Here is an 18375-nt window from a genome sequence, read left to right on the forward strand (position 1 = left end):
ATAAATATTTAGCACACTGTGAGTTGATTTTACTGGAAGTACTGGTTCAAACTGTGTTACTTTGATGAGTCACTGTTTTAATTACCCATTTGTGGTGAGAGGTTGGTTCATTATGGATTTCTTCAGTTTTGACAGCTTTTTGTTGCTCAGAGTCATTGTCAGCTTTGCCTCAAGTGAAAGTTTATACACAGGTTTGTTTTTGTACCAGCTGTCATATTTTAATTTCATCTTTCCTGCAAGCTCACGTTTCATCCAAGTTTGCAAAACCTGACTGACTGCAAACACGAGTATTTTGTTGTAATTGAAGGAGTTTCACTTGTTTTAGTGCTGCTATGTTTGAATTCCACAGCACAGCTTGAGGCAAGCCTTGGAACCTTCTATGCTCCAACAAGACCACTTCTGGATACCACTATATTGAAATATAGAGACCAAATCAGCAAATATGCAAGGAGATTCTTCCACCACTTGCTCAGGTGAATGATATGTTTGGATTGATTAGTGTCAGACTAATTACTTATTTCAGGAGACACCCTCTTTAAAATACTCCATAGTAAGGCTACATGTTTCCTAACAGTCCATCTCTTCAAAGAAATATACATCTTCTTTTGATCTTACTTAATTTGTTATTGTTTTCATTTTAAGGAAATATTTGAATATTATTTGGGGGTTTTATATCATCAGTACTTTTTACCCTTCCCCTTTATATGAAAGAACAAATATCAGCTATGTAAAGTCAATGTAGAAATATTAACTGGAATTGTGCTACTAGCACTAAGTAAATATTTTCTTTTTAATTGAAGTCTAATAATATGAATGTTCTGTAAAGCTCTGAGACAGTCATTGGTTTGTTTTTCTTTCAGACTTACTGTAGAAAAACTTGTCTGTTGTCTGCTCATATAATGTGGCAAGTTTCTAGCTTCACGGTATCCCATTTTCTCTGCTTCAAATGGGTATAACAAATTTTGTTAACCTTAGAAAATAATGTGAAAAATAATGTCAAGAAATTTATCTAAGTATTGCAGAAGTTGAAGGAAAAATATAATGAAGTTCAGACATCAGGATTAATGGATGGACAGAAGGAAGATGAATGCATGGATAATTTAGGGATACATATATAAATGTGGCAATACTGTAAGTAAAAGCAAGCAAGCAATTAGCACACAATTTAAAGCAGTCTGGAGTGAATGAAAAGAAATATGATAAAATAAGCATGTAATAGTCTCCAAGGTATTAGTTAATGTTGTATTTCTTAAGATGAGTGGTAAATATCAGGGTATATTAAAAATTATTTTTAACTATGTGTATATATACACATACATATAGGTATGTCTGTGCATTTTTGCATATATGTATACATATATGTATAGTATACTTTTGTATAGGATATGTTGTATAATGGAAAGTAACAGAGTTTTCAACTGTGTACCAAAAAGGAGGATTACATCACGGAGTTGAGTTTAGAGTTTTAATTTTACTAAAATATAATCTGTTATAGTGTTTTCACTCTTTCAAGGGCTTTGATGTATATTCTCTTATTTTGTTCTCAGAAACCCCTGTTAAAGCAGTAGTATCATTTAACAAATGAGTAAACTGAGGCATAGATAAGTGGCTTGCTTAGATCGAATAACAAGTTATTGGTGGTGCCAGATCTTTGAACTGATTTTGATTCCCTGTTCCTTACTCTTCCCTTAAAACCATTTATCTATTATTGGTTGTATATTTTTTTAGATCCTAGCTTATAAAATAACTGGAAATTTTTATTCACTTAAGAGTAGACTATTTGATAACTATTTTTGACTGCCCAAAAAGAAGGGGGATACTTCAGATTGGTCAAGATTTGAGAAGTTGTATTGTTGTGTAAATATTCATGTTCTATAATTAGATTTTTATATATAAAGCGGCATTTTGAAGTCTACCAAGCAGTGAAGCCTCTGGAAAACAGCAATTTTAGAAACTGAGAAATGTTAAAATATTGCAAGGGTTATGATATGTAATTGAATCTTGCCTTTTCATCTGAATGATGTTAGCATATTCCAAGACTCTTCATATAAATGAGGCTGTCTTCTGTGAATGAACATATGGTGAAAGTCCTGGGGTTAACGTCACATTTATTTGGACTTACAGCTTTGTTCTTTGTCTCATTGCTAATATTTGTTTCTCTGTTTCTGGGGAAAATTAATGAATTATCCTCCTGCCTAAAGAGCCCAAAAAGATGAAAGTGAATAAAACAGAAGTTTTGGAAGCATATTCTTTGGTCCTCACTGTCTCTGGCCTCTGAGACTGTATACAGTGATTTAGTGTTTGCATAAGCATCATATTTGTAACCATCCTGCTGGCTCTAGGATGCTCTATTCTACTAATGTGCAATTTTTAGTTCATTGGTTTTTCTCAAATGGTTTTCTAATTATTTTTTGGACATATTTTGATAAGGTCACTATTATTGTTATTATTATTATTCTCTAGCTTTTCTGTGTGGTTACATCTGGAACTAGATGTTTTCCCTTGGGGTATACTAGCTTTTTCATGTTTCTTCTTTTGCATACTTTGCTACTATTTCAATTATAATGAATGTTTTATTAGTTCTTCTTTTGATAGTAGGCTATACAGTATTATGAAAAAAGAAACAAAAGTTTTGAAGAAATTAAATGAGATAGCTTAAGTTGGAACCATTCTTTTGTTTAATGTGCTACCAAGAAGTTCTCATGCTTAGGGGAAGAGAAACAGGCCAAATACCTTTTCGTATTTGTGAAGTGCTAGAATTACATTACTCTCTGTCCTTTGGTTAGTCAATATTTTAATACTCTGAAAAAAGAAACCTTATTAGATAATGGAATAAGCTCTAAACAAAAGACCATCATAGGGAATTTTAAATTAAAGATGAGGAAAAGTAGCCCCACAGAGATTAGGGGCGTGCCTAAAATTACTCACATGGAACTCAGATTGCCTGTATCTGGATTGGATTATTTTGATAAAGAGTAAAATACTAAACTGGTTTTAATTTCATCCAGCATATGAAGGGTAAGGTCATAGTACGAATTTGTGATAATACACAAGTATACCATGTAGATTATTAAAATAAAAATTTTATATACAATTTTGTTTTTCTCTTGAGAGGAGAGGAATTCTACAGACATTGCTTTATACTTTTTGGTCTTTTTTGTCTTTAACAAATATAAAAAACTACCTGAAAGCCTTTTTCCAAATTCAAACAAATCTAAACTTGAAAACTCACTTCTTGTCTTTTTGTATGCATTCAAAGTGATCAATTTTCATAAAGAAATGCTCCCTAGAAATGTAAATTATGCTCCTAATGTTAAAGATAGGAAGAGAAAACGGTAGAAGCACAGTCTTGATATGGTAGCTAATAAAGTGTTTATTATAATACGTAAAATTTTAAAGAGATGATAGAATCTAATTTATAAAATCATTAAACTGGAAGACACTTACCTACAGAAGGTAAATGCAACTTTGCCTAGACTAAGTTTAAAAGGTAATTAGTCAGCTGCCTCCATGAAATTGAAGAGTCTTCCACAAGTACTGAACAAGGAAGTGATGGCACGTGAGAGCTTTTCATCATAAACAAATAGAAACTATAATAGGGACCCCTAAATATTGATGAAATGAAAGGGCAAACATTTCAAATGAATGTGCCACATATGAGGCTTATTACTAACATGGAAATATAATGTATTATAAAAAGTTAATAATTTATTTTTAACTTTTCCCCCTTGTTAACTGTGAGACTGTTGTTTTCTGACTCAAATGGTGTTATGTGATTGTGGCACAGAGAGTTGTACTTTTTGAATGCTTATAAAAATGTTAAGCAAAATTTGGGGAATGTGAGATTTATTGCCTAGATATAAATTTTTTTTTGTTTATGAAATATTGGTGGGGAAATGTATTGATGTCAGCATTTTCCTTTGTAATGTAACAACAAAAAGTAATATGAATTGATGGATAAATAGAGGGATAGATAGGTAGATATGTGATAAGCAATATTATAAAATGATAAAGTCAGAATACACATGGTAGATAATCTTTTAACATTGCTCTATGTTGGAAATTTTTATAATAAGATGTTGGGGATAATATATTAGAGTCAATATTTACACTTAGAACTCAGAAAAAAAGGGCCATCTTTTGGAAATGGCTTTTAGCTTATGTAAAATATATATGATAGGCAAAACAAAAATCATTTTGTGACTAAAACAGTTCTTAAGCAATTCCATGTATACATGGCTTTTTCAGTTATACTTTTCACTGATGGAACATATATAGTAAATACAACATCTGTATGAAATCATTTTAAAGAACGTGAATACTAAAAAAGTTAACCTGAGAACATTCAAGGCAACAAGATAGAATGATTTTTAGAGAAAAGCTCCTAGTTAGATCATCCAAAAAATGCTAGATAGTATATTCAAAATATTTATTGAAAGCATGGTTGAGCTGGCAGTAAAGTAAGGGAAACAGGCTGAAATGATAAGGATGCTTGATTCCACAAGAGTAAGCAAACTCAACGTTCTCCTGGAGGGCATCTTCTGGCTCTCAGTAAGATAGGTGCTTGGTTTACAAAGGTTGCTACTCAGAGGATAGGAGACATAACTGAGAGCTCATGCAGAATGGGAGGTTGCATCAGACATCCATACATAAATCTAGAACCCTTGAATGGGACAGCATCCTTCCTGAGACAACTAGAATGAAGGAAGTCATGAGATGCAAAAGGAATGGTAGACAAAAAAAAAAAAAAAAATCATAAACTTGTGGAAACCTAATAAAAATTGATCCTATAAAGCATATACACCAATGTCTAATTCAGGGGGTTAAAAATTAAAATCTTGGACAATAACTACATATAAATCAGAAGAGGAGTGAAGAGAGTTAAAGCATTCTAAGGTCCTTATACTTTTCAAGAGGAAGATAAAGATATTTATTAATTCTAGATTTTAGTAAGTGAAATACAGAATTTCTAGGGTAATCACTAAAAGGAAAGAAATAGAGTATATAATTTTCAAGCAAGGAGAGGGAAAACGTTGGATAAAGAAAAAAACCCCAAAGATGGCAAGAATTAGGAGAAAGTGCAGCATGAAGGGGAAGAAACATGGGAAAAAAGATGGAAAATAGAAAACTCACGATGAGATACTAGGAATGAATCAAAAAATCAATAATCATTGTTAATGTAAAACATATTTTTTCCTCAGTTTTTTTTTTTTTTTTTTAAAGACATCTAAAACAGAGAAGGTAGCTGGGTGCTGTGGCTCACACATGTAATCCCAGCATTTATGGGAGGCCAAGGCAGGAGAATCGCTTGAGCCCAGGAGTTTGAGACCAGCCCGAGCAGTGCTGTCTCTACAAAACATTTTTTTTAAAAATTAGCCAGGCGCATGGTGGCGCATGCCTGTAGTCCCAGCTACTTGGAAGGCTGAGATGGGAGGATCGCTTGAGCCTGGGTGTTCACATCTGCAGTGAGCCTTGTTCCTGCAACTGCGTTGGGCGACAGAGCAAGACCGTATGTCATTATAAAAAAACACCAAAAAACAAACCAAAAAAACCCTCAAACAAAGAAAGTTTAAATGTCAGAGAATGTAAAAAAATTTATACCAGATAAATACTCCAAAGAGAACTAATATAGTAGTAATGGGTTTGTTTGTTTGTTTGTTTGTTTTGAGATGGCGTTTCACTCTTGTTGTCCAGGCTGGAGTGCAATGGAGTGATCATGGACCCCTGCAACCTCCGCCTCCTGGGTTCAAGCAATTCTCCTGCCTCAGCCTCCCAGGTAGCTAGGATTACAGGAATGTGCCACCACGCCTGGCTAATTTTGTATTTTTAGTAGAGACGGGGTTTCTCCATGTTGGTCAGGCTGGTCTCAAACTCCCAACATCAGGTGATCCACCTGCCTCGGCCTCCTAAAGTGCTGGGATTATAGGCATGAGCTACAGTGCCCAGCCTATAGTGGTAATGTTATACAAATAGTCTTTAAAGCAAAATCTTTAGTAGAGATTATTAGAGATCAATACTGACAGAAAAATCAATTCACCAGGAAGATATAACAGTTCTAAATGTGTGTAACATAGCTTCAATGTACACAAACAGTGCCCAGCCTATAGTGGTAATGTTATACAAATAGTCTTTAAAGCAAAATCTTTAGTAGAGATTATTAGAGATCAATACTGACAGAAAAATCAATTCACCAGGAAGATATAACAGTTCTAAATGTGTGTAACATAGCTTCAATGTACACAAAACGAAAGTCCACTGTCAATAGTTAAAGAATTTTAACTCCTTTCATTTAGTAATTGATAGATTAAGCAAACAAAGTGTCAGGAAATAGGTGATTTGAACAATACTGTATAATTGAAATCTTGACTTAATGGACATGTGTAGAGTCCAACAACTGGAGACTATACTTTTTTTCCATGAATAAACATTCATATAAATTGACCATATTCTAGGTCATAAATTTCTTTTTTTTTCTTTCTTTTTTTTTTTTTTGAGACAGAGTTTTGCTCTTTTTGCCCAGGCTGGAGTGCAAACCTCGGCTCACTGCAACCTTCGCCTCCCGGGTTCAAGCAATTCTCCTGCCTCAGCCTCCCGAGTAGCTGGGATTACAGGCATGCGCCACCACCCTGGCTAATTTTGTATTTTTAGTAGAGACGGAGTTTCTCCATGTTGGTCAGGCTGGTCTTGAACTCCTGACCTCAGGTGATCCACCTGCTTCGGCCTCCCAAAGTGCTGGGATTACAGGCGTAAGCCACCACGCCTGGCAATATGTGAAAATTTCAAGGAGTAATTTTTATTTACTCCACAATTAATTACTGAGTACCACATGCCAGGCACTTAGCTAAGAATATGGCAAAGGGCAAAACAGACCAAAAAAAAAAAAAAGAAAAGTTCGTATATTTGCCCCTGCCTAAATCTCATGTTGAAATGTAATCCCCAGTGTTGGAGGTGGGGCTTGGTAGGAGGTATTTGGATCATGGGGGTGGATTATTTATGGCTTGGTGCTCCCTGTGATAGTGAGTTCACAAGGACAGCACCAAACCATAAGGGATCTATTTTCATGACCCAAATGACCATATTTGGTTGGTTAAACGTAGGTGGCTCTCCCTCCTCTTGCTCCCGTTCTTGCCATGTGAGATGCTGGCTCCCCGTTTGCCTTCTGCCATGAGTGAAAGCTTCCTGAGGCCTCACCAGAAGCTGAGCACCATGCTACCTATACAGGCTGCAGAACCATGAGCCAGTTAAATCTCTTTTCTTATATAAATCTATTTTCTTTATTAATTTCCCAGCATCAGGTATTTATAGCAATGCAAGAATGGCCTAATACAATAAATAAGTGGGTAAAATACATAATATGTCAGGTAATGATATGTGCCATGAAAGTGAACATGCAGGGACAGGGCTAGGAAGTATTGGATGATGGGTGAGTGGACTGCAGTTTTAAATAAGATTGCCAGATTTCTTAAATTTTACTCCTGAGGTAAATTATCTTGTTCTCCTCATTCATCTCACCTTAGCCTTAGCCTTAGCCTTGGGCCTGGAAAATACAAATTGTTATGAAAAAGGCTTTTTTGGGGGAGTGGAGGCTTGTTTTACAAAATAAAGAATCATACTATTAAAAAAAAAAAAGATTGCCAGAGAAGGCCTCACTAACAAGGTAAAATATTAGTTAAATCCCAGCAGTTTGGCTGGAGCAGTGAATGAGAAGGAGAGGAATGAGACAATGGGTCAGAGAGGCAGCAAGTGGCCAGGTCATACAGGACTTTGTAGATTATTGTAAGGAATTGAGAGTATTCTCTTGAATAATAGGGGAACTCAATAGATGATTTGAAACTATCTATTGAATGGATAACTCAGATCCTGTGTTGAGAATTGTCCTTAGAAGGTCAAGGAGAAGGAGACCTATTGGGAGGCTATTGCAGTAATTGAGTAAGCAATGGTGGCCAATTACAGATTGGTAGCAAAGGGAATGAAGATAGAGTGGTGGATTTTGAACATATTAAAGGTTTTGATAACAGGATTTTCTAACAGATTGGATAAAGAATATAATAGAGAAGTGAAGCATGACTTCAAGTGTTTTGACCTGAGCAATTGGAAAAACAGAATTGTTTTTGACAAGATTGATAAGGCTCCAGAAAGAATAGGTATGTGGGAAAAGAGTAGTAGTTTGGTTTTGGAAATGTTGAGTTTGAGTGAGAAATTCAGAAGTGAGTTCTCAGACAGGGCTATGAAGGGAAATATATATATTTAAAACGTTTTTCTTAGAAAAGAAGAAAGACTCAAAATTAATGAGCCATGAAATTTTTAAAACTTGCAAAAAATACCAGTAAAATAAATCTGAAGAAAGAAGGAAGGAAATAAAGATATGTTTAGAAATAAAGTAACAAAAACCAAAGTTATAAAATAGGATTAATAAAGCTAAACATTTCTTCTTTGACTCAAGATTAGTCAAACAGAAAAAAAAGTAAAGGGAATACCATGAAGAATTTATGACAGCAAACTTGAAAAATGGGGAAAACTGAAAATTTCTTAGGTACATAAAAACCAAAACTGACCAAAAAAGAAGTAGAAGATTTAAATAGTCCTATACACATGAAATAAATTGTTAATCAATGTTTCTCCTATAAAGTAAACCACAGTCCCAAGATGTTTTTGGCAAGTGAGGTTCCATTGCTGTATTCACACAACTCTTTTCTATGTTGTTGTTGTTTTTTTTTCAGTCCTTTTTATCAAATGCTTTTTTTACATAGTTGTAACCATTGAATACGTGAAATTTTAACATTTTTTTAAAATCCTAAGAAGTTTGATTCATTATGATGGCATTCCAAGAGACTTTGTATGGTATGGTAGTTGGATTTAAAGGTTGTTTAAGCCTAGAGTGGTCTGCACACATCTGAACAGACCCTTGGTTAGGGAAAGGATGAAAAGGCAAAAGGAGAAATAAGCAGGAGGGAACAACAGCAAAACCTCAAGTCTTTTAACTGAAAGCACCTAGAAAAATGTGATTTTATAGATGAAGGAGCTGGTTTTTATGTGGTCACAGTTAGGGCCATTTAGGAAGGAATACCATGGGTATAAGGGCTCTTTAGATTCCTGCCAAGGGATGAGGGTTCTTTTATCATAATGGCAATATGAAGAAAAGTTATTATACTAATCAGTAAATTAGGATACCAAACAAAATTGACATAATATAGGTATAAATAACTCGATGGTCATTGCATGAACAAATTTTGTATACCTTGCTTTTCTTCCTTAAAGCTCCCCTTTCATAGCTAATTGGGTGTGTGAGTGAGGGGTGTGGCCCAAAGTAACCATGCTGTTTTTCATCTGGCAGTCTGGTTTCCTTTAACAGCATTGCCTCCTATATATAGCAATAGCAGTAAAAGAAGTAAAAAAAAGTCCTTACATTTTGCTTACGTTGTTCATGTTCTAAATTATGAATGATATTTTGTCTAAAAATCAAATGAGTAAAAACTGTGGTGTTAAAAAGGGAATATCATGATTATGTAAGAAGCTACCCTAATACCCACTCTGTTCCATTTGCATTGCTGTGATAACCTTAACAACTCTTTTTTTTTCTGGTGTGAGAGAAATAGACTGGATTCATTGTACAGATAGAGGTAAGAGTGCGGATAGTCTACTTATTAGGCGTGACGTTGAACGAATGAATCTTAAGACTTTTCTTCATTCTAGACATTAGTTATTTTTTTCATTTGGGATGTACAAAATGTATTTTCTGCCCAAATTCTAGTTGAGGTATCTGTTCAGAACTGTTTATTGCTCTCATTTTGTTTTGCTTGTAACTCCTCGCTGTCTTCTCTGGCACTTTTATTCAGTGAGTGAGGGCCTGGGTAGAAGACCACTTTTATAAGTGAGTGAACTGCCTCTGCACACCCACAACACTCCTGATGAAGACAGTTGTTGACCTCAAACTCCAGACTGTCCCCTGCTGATGACCTCATCATGCTTCTTGTCAGCAAGCTTGGCTCTCTTTAGTTTGGTGAGGATTAAAAGACATACAGTGCCTACATTCACTGTATTAAGTAACTGGCCTTTAAGGACATTTGATTATAGCACCAGCAGAAATTAGTATATACTAGAGATGGCTACAGACACTTCTATTACAAAGCTACAGTTGTATTAAAGCTGTGGGATGAGGACAGCCTTTACCAACATGGTCAAAATCAAAGAATTTTTTTTTTTTTTTTTTTTTTTTTACTATGTAGTGAAGGGCATACATAGTATATGCAAACTCCAGCTATTAAGAGAGATATGATTTTTGGCTGTTTACATTCAAGAATACTTTATAAAATCTAGGAAAAATTTTCTTAGATATTCTACTCTATTGAAGTCTGAAAAGAAACATGCAGAGAAAATATAATCAAGAATTTATTTGGCAGATTTGTAACATCTGCAGAGCTCATAGCTCTAGGAAAGGCCATAACACTTAAAATATGAACATCAGTAAATGTTCAGAATGTGTCACTGGATGTGAAATATATTTGTATTTCCTTTGTGTTTAATACAATGTAGACACAACCTTAATAATCCTTTACACTATTATTACATATTTAAACTTAACAGAACTTGCCGGGTGTATGCCTGTGGTTCCAGCTACTTGGGAGACTGAGGCAGGAGAACTGCTTGAGTCCATTTTATTTTTTAATTAAAAAAATAAAATAGGCTGGGCATGGTGGCTCACGCCTATAATCCCAGCATTTTGAGAGGCCGAGGTGAGTGGATCACCTGAGGTTGGGAGTTCAAGACCAGCCTGGCCAACATGGTGAAACCCTGTCTCTACTAAAAATAGAAAAATTAGCCAGGCGTGGTGGCAGGCGCCTATAATCCCAGCTACTCAGGAGGTTGAGGCAGGAGAATCACTTGAACCTGGGAAGTAGAAGCTACAGTGAGCCGAAATTGTGCCACTGCACTCCAGCCTGGGCGACAGAGTGAGACACTGCCTCAAAAAAAAAAAAAAAAAAAAAAAAAGAGATAAAATAAAAATAAACTTAGTAGAACTCAAAAAACTATGGACAGGTCATGTAATCTTTTTTTATTTCTAGTAAGTGCTCTCAAGCATCTATCTCCTAGAGGAGACAAGGATAAGTACAACTCATTTCTTTTGTTTTAAATTCTCCCCCTTTCATTTTCCTTCTCCATAGATATGCATGTTTAACTAATAAAATATTCAGCTTGCTATAGATTCTTGTCCTTATTCTCTATCTCATTACATTTTATAAAAAAAGGTATTTAAGTTTTGTCAATACCTGGAAACTGAAGGTCACCTGTCTAAATTATAGTGAGGTAACAAATATTAGCATTCCTCAAAGATCACATTGTTTATGGGCCTCAGCAGTGTTGAATTAGTTGAAAAAATACATCACTTTTGTGAAATCTTTAATGAACACTCTGATCACATGTGGTTATTGCTATGGAAGGGTATGTATTTGTCTTTTGGTTCATAGGTTTAATAAATAAAAGTTGTTTAAAACTAAAGCCCTCCCATTAATTCAGGTTTTCCTGATCCATAGACTGCCCAGCCACTATAGTTTTTTGGAACACTTACGTTTTTTCTAAAGCAAAAATAGCTTTCTGATTACAGGAATAACACATGATTTTTTTTTTCAAGACATAAATATTATGGCCTTCTATTTATGTTAATAAACATAGATCTACATCACACATTATTAAGGATAGACTACCATAATTTATTCAACCATCCTGCTATATATAGACATGAACAATTTCCAGTATTTTGCTACTATAAACAGTGCTGCAATAAACAAAAATAAGCATCAACTTTTGCCCCCTTGAAGGTGATGCTGCCCTTCATTGACAATATATATTTTGAAACAAAATGCCTCCTTTTGAAAATTAAACAGAACCCCACACCATCAAACTAGTAGGAGAGTCATCCTGGATTTGGGAGAATTAGTGGAGGTATGTGAGATTTCCTCATACTTTTAAAGTTCTTTCCAACATGAGATTCTGTGATCCTATTTATCAGGCTCCTTTGAGTAAAAAAGTCAAGTCTCAATGTCCTAAGCTAAGCTTCTCCTATCTAGTGGGTTCAAAATTTTCCAAGTTCTCAGTGAACAATTAAGGAATATCTGTAATAAGTCATGAAGAATGCCACACAAATAGTTTAGTGTAGGGTCAAATAAATTTACAAGTGTTTATCTGAGACGTCCAGTAATATTTACAACCATAGCTTGGCTACATGCTACTAAATGAACTTACATTTTTTACAATGAAACTTAGTTCTGGGAATGGTTAGGCAAATGGGACCATGTGATGTCAGTTGAGGGTACTGCTTTGCATTGAGCCATTGTGCAGTTGTTTAATGTCTGCATAGAGCCATTTTCTCTTACTTCGGGCTGAGCGAAGCTATAGTGAGGAGCTTTCAAAAAATACTAGTGCTCTGATTAGTCTTACCATTAGGAAAAAAGAAGGGCTACCCCAAAAATGCCAGTCCTAAGAGATCAATGGTTTTAGAGGTTGTAGTCTACTCCTAATCTGCTATAAGAATGGGAATTTAAATTTTTTTTGTAGTTCTCACTTTTCTTAACTTTGTCATGGAGAGAACACCTACCATGCATACTTCTACGGTAGTTATTGAGCTCAAATGAAATATTTGAAAGTTCTTAACAAAAGGTAACTGAATATTATTACCATTTTAGTTATAGCTATAGTAAATTCCTAGCATTCTTTGGGGTTACATACAGCAGAAGAGCCTTCTGAATCGCTTTAGTAGAGCATACCACTGGTTAGAATGCTGGCACTGAAGAGACCTTGCTAGGTCAGCACATTACCTACACTGACTCATTCTTCCACATGCGCCATGAGGTGCTGAGTTCAAATTTGTGCTAGTTGGCTATTAATATAATCCTTACAGCAATGCTATTTCAGTCCACCCATTCCAAGTCAGTACATGGCCAGGGACCTTTACTCTGACTGCAGTTGCCAAAGTTGATTGTATAAAACAGGAGTCAGCAAATTACAACCTGCCTCTCATCTTTGTAAATACAGTTCTATTGGAACACAGCCAAGCCCATTTGTTTGCATATTGCCGATGGCTGCTTTCACACTATAATGGCAGGGTTTACTTGTGACAGGGTTCATATATCCCTCAAAGTGTATTACTGTTTGGCCCTTTACATAAAAAGTTTGCCAACATGTTATAAACTAAACAGCAAGAGATAGTTTTTTTGGAACATGTAGTCTGAATACGAAAGGAAAGAGAAGGAAGATGTAAGAAGAGTTCCATTTGTAATATTGTGTTAATTTTTTCATAAGTAAGAGGTTATTGAATAAATGATTTCATAGGTCCTAGCACTCAGTTGAGAGTTTTATTGTGAGAATGGATTAAGAGGTAATTTTGACACACGAAACACTACAGACATGGACCAACCTAGGTGTGCTATTGCAGTGGTGGGTTTGGGTCCACATATAGTAGCATTGAGCTATGTGTCAGTTGGGGAAGAGGTAGGACAGGTGACAGGCAGGGAATAAAGACAAACAACTGTGAAAATCAAGACAGACTTGAAATGATCACAGTGAATACACATGAAACAAAGAGATTAAGGCAATTAGAAATATGTATTTGATATAGAAGACAGATGATTCAGCATTAAACTAATAGGAATAGAAGATTACTCAAATATATAATGCAATAAAAAGTCTCTGAAATGAAAAAAGAATCTAGAAGTGTGACCCAAGAATATTATACCCAGTTGAGATTTTTGTCACCTTTAGAGGCAACAGGCAAATATTCTCAATCATGTAAGTCTTCAGAGAATAATAGCATCTGTGAGTCCTTCGTGAAAAAACTGCTTAACAACGAATGTTAATAGAAGACTTACCAGAAATGGAGAATCTGAATGAAAAAGAATCATGGTGGTGAGCAATCCACTTTTGAGTAACTAATGCTAAACAACCATAGATATTATGATTAGAAAAGAAATTGAGTACTGTTTTTAAAGACAGGGACTTGCTGTGTTGCCGGAGGTGGAGTGCAGTTGCTGTTCACAGGCATGATCATAGTGCATGTCTGCCTTGAACTCCTGGCCTCAAGCAATCCTCCTTGCTCTGCCTCCACAGCAGCTGGGACTAAGGCACAGGACACTGTGCCTGGCAAAAATTGGGTATTATCTTGGTTAATGTAAAAATACAACTATATGATAAAAATTGGAATTTGGAGAAAAGAGAAATGGAGAAAATATCAGTTATCACTTTCAAAACAGAGTCCAGAATACTGTTTAAAAGTCATATGAGTAGTTAAAAAAACAATATTCTTCATAATTTCCTAACTTTAGAGGGATCTTTTAGAAAATAATGTATGATCAGGAAACAGGTATTTGAAGGTTAATAATTCCTATAAAATTTTGCTTTTCTTTTTTAAGTAAAATTAAATTTAATACTCTTTATTTTCTTTGTTTTTTTTTTTGAGACAGGGTCTCTGTTGCCCACTCTGGAGCGCAGTGGCCTGTTCATGACTCACTGCAGCCTCAACCTCTCAGGCTCAATCAGTCCTTCCACCTCAACCTCCCGAGTAGCTGGGACTATAGGCTCACCCCACCACACTTGGCTAATTTTTACATTTTTTGTAGAGATAGGGTTTTACCATGTTGTCCAGGCTGGTCTCAAACTCCTGGGCTCAAGCATTCTGCTTAACTCAGCCTCCCGAAGTGCTGGGATTACAGGTGTGATCCACTGTGCCCAGCCATAATACTCTTTATTAACAATAGGACGTATAACATAAACCTATTAACATAGAAGAATCCCTTCGTATCCTTCCATCTATTTGTTATATACTCATAAAAGATATGGAGGGTGATGCAAATCTAATGTGAACCATGTTAATTTCTGGGTATTGCAAAGTGCAAGTGATATATATTTCCATCTTTGTGCTTCTTGTATTGTTTGAATTATTTTTATGAACACAGATACATTTTACAAAAACAAGAGTGATTATTTTGTCCATATTAAAAAAAACTAAACAGGTGGAAGTATATATATCCAGATGTGAACAGTGGTAATTAAGTTGTTCTTTGTATTTTCTTATTTTCAAAATTCTTAAGTTTTTTAATTACAAATGAATAATAGTACTAAAATTGTACCTGAACTATAATCTTAAGGACTTTCATGTTATAGGGAAACTGAAGCAGAAAGTATGCCTAAGAGTAATCTAGTTTGTAAATAAAACATTTTATCATACTTGTTAAGAAAACCGATTTTTAGCAGGGTGTGGTAGTTCACATCTGTAGTTCCAGCTACTTAGGGGGCTGAAGTAGGAGGATCACTTGACCCTAGGAGTTTGAGGCTGCAATGAGCTATGATTGCATCACTGCCCTCCAGCCTGGGTGACAGAGCGAGACCTCATCTCTTAAAAAAAGAAAAGAAAATGGATTTAATTTATAGAAGCAAAAAGTTTCATGCTCATGTAAAGTAAATTAATTTCTGAGGGAGCCAGCTCATTTTTCAAATCTATGAGTTTCATACATTGGGCTCACTCAGACCACAGGGGACAAGCAGAGCTAAGAAGACCAGTATTATTAGCATAATTTGTTCTCCTGGCAGTACTCGGTACTATTCATAGTCTTGGTGACTACAGTATTAATAAACACCACTGATGACCCAAAGAAGAATAACACATTTTCTAGTCACTCTGAGCAGAATATTGTTTTACTTTCTATTTCCAGATAATCTCTCTCTCTCTCTCTCCCTTCCCCTCCCCTCACCCCCGACTTCTTTTCTACACACCCACACATACACCTGACCAAAAAAAAAGGGGGGTGGGGGAGGGATTCTACTGATTTTACCAGGATATGCATGTAACAATACCTCATTAAAGAGGAAAAAATTGGGTTGCAAAAAATAGTTAGATGGAAAAAATAAGTTCTGTTATTCAATAGTAGAGTAAGAAAATTATAGTCAACAGTAACTTGTATATTTCAAAATAATTAATAGCTAGAAGAGAAGTGTAACATTCCCAACACAAAGAAAAGATAAATGAGGTGATGGATATCCCAATTACCCTAATTTGATCCTTACACATTGTACACAGATGTCGAAATATCACATGTACCTCCAAAATAGATGCAACTATGATATATCAATTTTTAAAAAGTGGGAAAAAAGGAAAAGCTCAAAACCTTCCTCCCCAAACCCACATTTTTAGGTGAAGCTTCCATGCCCTGAGATACTGTGAATCTTGGAGCTTGAATGCCTCACCACTCTCGCTCTGAGAAGCACAGCTTTAACCTTTGTCGGCCTTGTCCTCACTGCTTCTATCTCTTTTCACCCCCTCACTTGCACCATTTGCAAAAACCAAACAAAACAACAACAACAAATAAATGAAAGAATCAGGCTAGTGCTTGGAGCAGGTCATGTGCTACCAACATAAAATTAAGTAGGGAGAGTGTTCTACCCTAAATGGTGACACATGTGCATAGTTTAAATGGCACTAGACTTAACTGGCTTTATTTTCATGTTCCCCACTTTATTGTTGCTTTCCTCATAATCTTCTGCAAATTTTTCTTTAGATTTTGCAAACATCATTAACTCAATAAATACTTGTCTACCATATGCCTTGCACTATACCAAGAGTGAAGAATAGAGCTCAAAAGTCTACTTTGTTGTAGTTATTGAGGCTGTAACCCCATGCTTGGTGTAATTTAGGATTAGGAGCCTGTGATCAGTATCGGGTATTCCAGTTTACACATGTATTATCTCAGTAGCTATTCTGGCCACAATATTACACTGTTTAGTCTTGATTTCTTTGTATGATCCACTCTGTAAATGTTTCTGAATATTCTCATCTAGTCCCTCCCCATCTTATCAATTTTATGAATTTTATTTCCAGTGACTCACAATTACTATTAAAGAACTTTAATCTTTTCTGACTACATGTACTAGGTGATTAAGGTCACTATTAATTCTGACCTGGTCCTTCTCTTTTCTTCATCTTGTCCTGTCATGAAAACACTACTAAGATCTGCAACACAGCTGGAAGACAGACATACATTTAGTTAATTTCCCAAGTTCCTGTTCTTATAGTTAAAATTATTCAGACACTGCATCCAGATAACTGACATTTATCATAGAACATATTTCATTCTTTTTTGTTGTTGTTGAAGTATGTTGAATTTTTATTAATTTACTCTGAAGGTTTTAAGATATAATTTCTAGACATTATCTTACTGTTATGTATAATAACAATATATATATTAATATATATAGCACAGAGTTGGAAATAACTACATTCTTTTCCTATTCTTTTATTGTTGGCTTTAAACAATGAAAGAATTTGACCAACAATATTTTTGAATTCAAATCTCAAAAGATTCTAAAACACACTTCTTGGGTAAAATATTCACAAAAATTTAGAATTCCTGTCATTTTTCTATATTTTTCAAAATAAAATGTTACTTAAGTTACTGCTTACTTTTCCAACATGATATTTTTCTAGAATTGCAAACAATAAAATTTAAACAACTATGAAAAAAAATTCTGTATAATAGATTAAATTTTACAGTTTCAATTTTTAGGTTATATATTCAAAGAGAATCCATTTGCTATCTTGGTTTTCTTTTTCTAGTATTATACTGTAAGTTCTAGGATACATGTGCACAATGTGCAGGTTTGTTACATATGTATACATGTGCCATGTTGGTGTGCTGCACCCATTAACTCGTCATTTACATTAGGTATATCTCCTAATGCTATCCCTCCCCACTCCCCCCACCCCACGACAGGCCCCGGTGTGTGATGTTCCCTGCCCTGTGTCCAAGTGTTCTCATTGTTCATTTCCCACCTATGAGTGAGAACATGCAGTGTTTGTTTTTTGTCCTTGTGATAGTTTGCTGAGAATGATGGTTTCCAGCTTCATCCATGTCCCTACAAAGGACATGAACTCATCCTTTTTTATGGCTGCATAGTATTCCATGGTGTATATGTGCCACATTTTCTTAATCCAGTCTATCACTGGTGGATATTTGTGTTGGTTCCAAGTCTTTGCTATTGTGAATAGTGATGTAATAAACATACATCTGCATGTGTCTTTATAGCAGCATGATTTATAATCCTTTGGGTATATACCCAGTAATGGGATGGCTGGGTCAAATGGTTTTCTAGTTCTAGATCCTTGAGGAATCGCCACACTGTCTTGCACAATGGTTGCACTAGTTTACAGTCTCACCAACAGTGTAAAAGTGTTCCTATTTCTCCACATCCTCTCCAGCACGTGTTGTTTCCTGACTTTTTAATGATTGCCATTGTAACTGGTGTGAGATGGTATCCCATTATGGTTTTGATTTGCATTTCTCTGATGGCGAGTGATGATGAGCATTTTTTCATGTGTCTGTTGGCTGCATA

General features: G+C 35.3%; 1 protein-coding gene across 17 annotated transcripts in view; it reads left to right on the top strand.

Annotated features, from left to right (window-relative positions):
• WDPCP (WD repeat containing planar cell polarity effector) overlaps positions 1-18375 on the top strand; it is a 487362-nt gene that overhangs the window by 215448 nt on the left and 253539 nt on the right. For 15 of the 17 annotated variants that reach the window (XR_012422331.1, XR_001484464.4, XR_012422332.1 and 12 more), the window contains one exon: positions 350-473. Coding sequence is in view for 13 of the 17 variants with exons in the window: in XM_015433598.3 (XP_015289084.2) it covers positions 350-473 (124 nt within the window). In the remaining 4 variants the exon portion in view is untranslated. Of the gene's footprint in view, positions 1-349; positions 474-860; positions 2246-18375 lie in introns of those variants that run through there. The other 2 variants (XM_074011664.1, XM_074011666.1) reach the window with 1 other exon arrangement.

Source organism: Macaca fascicularis, chromosome 13 (assembly GCF_037993035.2).
Source record: "Macaca fascicularis isolate 582-1 chromosome 13, T2T-MFA8v1.1".
Lineage (NCBI taxonomy): Eukaryota > Metazoa > Chordata > Mammalia > Primates > Cercopithecidae > Macaca > Macaca fascicularis.